This window comes from Triticum dicoccoides, chromosome 3B (assembly GCF_002162155.2).
Source record: "Triticum dicoccoides isolate Atlit2015 ecotype Zavitan chromosome 3B, WEW_v2.0, whole genome shotgun sequence".
NCBI classification, from domain to species: domain Eukaryota; kingdom Viridiplantae; phylum Streptophyta; class Magnoliopsida; order Poales; family Poaceae; genus Triticum; species Triticum dicoccoides.
This window is the reverse complement of record NC_041385.1, coordinates 38,009,051-38,011,733: the sequence shown is the minus strand read 5'-3', so window position 1 is coordinate 38,011,733 and position 2,683 is coordinate 38,009,051. Positions and strand designations below refer to the sequence as shown.

Sequence of the window (2,683 nt, the reverse complement as noted above, 5' to 3'; positions counted from 1 at the left end):
CACACCAACTTCCCCGACTTATTTGCTGAACTCCAAACGCCCCCCTCGTCCTCCCGCCACATTAGGTGGCTGGAGGTTGGGGTCCTTGCCTGGACTCTTTGGACTGTTCGTAATAAGCTTGATATCGAGCGTATCCCTCTCCGTCGTGCTACTGACGCTCTCTACAAATTCTCGGGTTTCCTGCAACTTTGGCGGCCGCTTAGCCGTCCCCTGGAGCGCGACGCCATCTCTGCCTTCATCGCCGATCTTCGCTCGATGGCCATCCGCCTTTCGCCACCGCCGCCGCCGCCGCCGCCGGAGCCTGACTAAATCCCCGGCGCGGGTCTTGCTTTGTTTTTTCTCTTTCTTTGGGCTTGTTGAGCTGTGCCCTCAGCAGAACCTTATGACTTTGTTGTGGTACTTGGGTGTGTGTGTGTGGACTTGGTGTGGTTGTATGTCCTTTGGCGGTCTGCTTTATCTATAAAGCGGGGCGAAAGCCTTTTTCGGTAATTAAATCTTCCCTTTTTACCTCACACGTAAAATTTGGGGGTCAGTGAGACCATGTTAAAATTTACCTAGAAAAAAGAACAAGTCATGCATCTAACTGCTAATGACTCCCTCTGTCCCAAAATAACTGAAGTTGTTTTAGTTCAAATACACTATGAGAACTGATTAGTACGATTTCAACATAATACATGGCACTAGTCTAGTTCTGTACCCTAAGTACTCTTCGGTTTTGGTGTAGTGAAGATCATGCTGGTACAACGGACACTTGCAGAAAAGAGGAACTTGAATGTTGCAATGCTCTTTTAGTATTGAATATTCATATGCAATGATTATCTCTTTCTTTTCCAAAAAAGACCAACGTAGTACTACTGGGTGATACCGTTTTTACTCATAAATGTTATGTTATATTCCAGGTAGCAAGAAGAGAGGGCACAACTTTATGCTAATAGGTATGCTAATTTCTTGGCCATTTATATACCAGTAGCTCACTATTAAATAAGAACTTCAAAATCTATCTGAAACAAGTAGCTCTAAGCTTGTGCGTAATAATGAGACCGGTAAATTTATGGCATTTAGCTTGTTGCTACTTTCGCCACAATGTACTATTGCAAAGGAGAAATTTAAACTGCTGATGGCCTGGAAATCATTATGACTGTATTACAATATATGCTTCCATCTCAGGTATGACATCAGGAGCTACAACCTTTCTCTTTGCTTGTCTTTATGTGTTGATATGGTATAGGAAGGGGAACAGATTATGGTTTCTCCTTTCCAAGAAGACTAGCAGTAACACTGAAAAGAATTACGAGGCCATGATACTGTCATATGGATCGCTAGCTCCAAAACGATACATGTAGTCGGAGATAATGAAGATAACGTCCTATCAAAATGATCAGCTTGGAAAAGGAGGTTATGGTGTCGTTTTCAAAGGAAGACTATATGATGGTCGTCTAGTTGCTGTGAAATTCTTGCATGACTGCAAAGGAAACGGGGATGAGTTTGTGAATGAAGTTATGAGCATTGGAAGGACCTCTCATGTTAATGTTGTTAGTTTATTTGGGTTTTGTTTGGAGAGATCAAAACGTGCTCTTATATATGAGTACATGCCCAATGGTTCCTTGGATAAGTACATTTACTCAGAGAACCCCAAAGAAATTTTAGGATGGGAGAGGCTATATGCGATATCAATCGGTATTGCTCGTGGCCTCGAATACTTGCACCATAGCTGTAATACACGTATTGTCCATTTCGATATCAAGCCCCAAAATATCCTTCTAGACAAAGATTTTAGCCCGAAGATTGCTGATTTTGGTCTAGCTAAATTGTGTCATACAAAAGAGAGCAAGCTTTCAGTGACTGGAGTTAGAGGAACAATTGGATTCATCGCCCCAGAAGTTCACTATCGAACCTTCGGGGTGGTTTCAACAAAGTCAGATGTTTATAGCTATGGAATGATGCTGCTGGAGATGGTTGGAGGTAGGAGAAATGTAAAATCAATTGTTGCAAAATCTAGCGAAAAGTATTTTCCAGATTGGATTTACGACCACTTTGCACAAGATGAGGGATTGCAAGCATGTGAAATTACAATAGAAATTGAGGAGATCGCGAGAAAGATGATCATAATAGGCTTGTGGTGCATACAAGTGTTACCTATGTATCGCCCTACTATAACAAAAGTTCTAGAAATGTTTGAGAGAAGCTTAGATGATCTGGAGATGCCGCCGAAGCAGAACTTCTGTGAACTACTGTAAGATATTTATCCCATATTTTTATTCCTTTGTTTTACTGTGTCATTATTTAGTGCAATAATAACTTGCCTGCACACTTATCTCTCATTACAGTGAAAACTCAGCTCACAATTTGGATGTACAAAGTTCAAGTTCTACTAAACCTGAAGAGATCAGCCTTGTGAAATCAGAAATCCTACAACAATCGCCTACTCATTGAGCAGATAGGCCTTGTGAATCAAAGAACCAACATTCATTTCCAACACTGTTAGAAGGTGGCATGTACTACTGTACATTTAGAAATTGAATAATTCCAGCGAAATTTGGTATTGTACTTGTAGTAGAATATATTCCATGTATGCATGACCTAGAGTCAAGAGCAGCCGCATGACAACATCCTAAGTTACCGATCACAGAAGGAATACAATTTATTCTGATGAGTTTTGTGTTTCAATTGCTAAAAGGCATCA

At 41.0% G+C, this 2,683-nt stretch overlaps 1 protein-coding gene across 1 annotated transcript in view; it reads left to right on the top strand.

Moving 5' to 3' along the window:
- Window positions 1-2,615, top strand: part of LOC119274573 (LEAF RUST 10 DISEASE-RESISTANCE LOCUS RECEPTOR-LIKE PROTEIN KINASE-like 2.5) — a 9,756-nt gene extending 7,141 nt beyond the window's left edge. The window contains exons 2-4 of the mRNA XM_037555285.1: window positions 900-935; window positions 1,168-2,233; window positions 2,328-2,615. Coding sequence (XP_037411182.1) covers window positions 1,353-2,233; window positions 2,328-2,433 — 987 coding nt within the window. The 5' untranslated portion in view covers window positions 900-935; window positions 1,168-1,352 and the 3' untranslated portion in view covers window positions 2,434-2,615. The remainder of the gene's footprint in view (window positions 1-899; window positions 936-1,167; window positions 2,234-2,327) is intronic.
- Window positions 2,616-2,683: the final 68 nt, after the last annotated feature.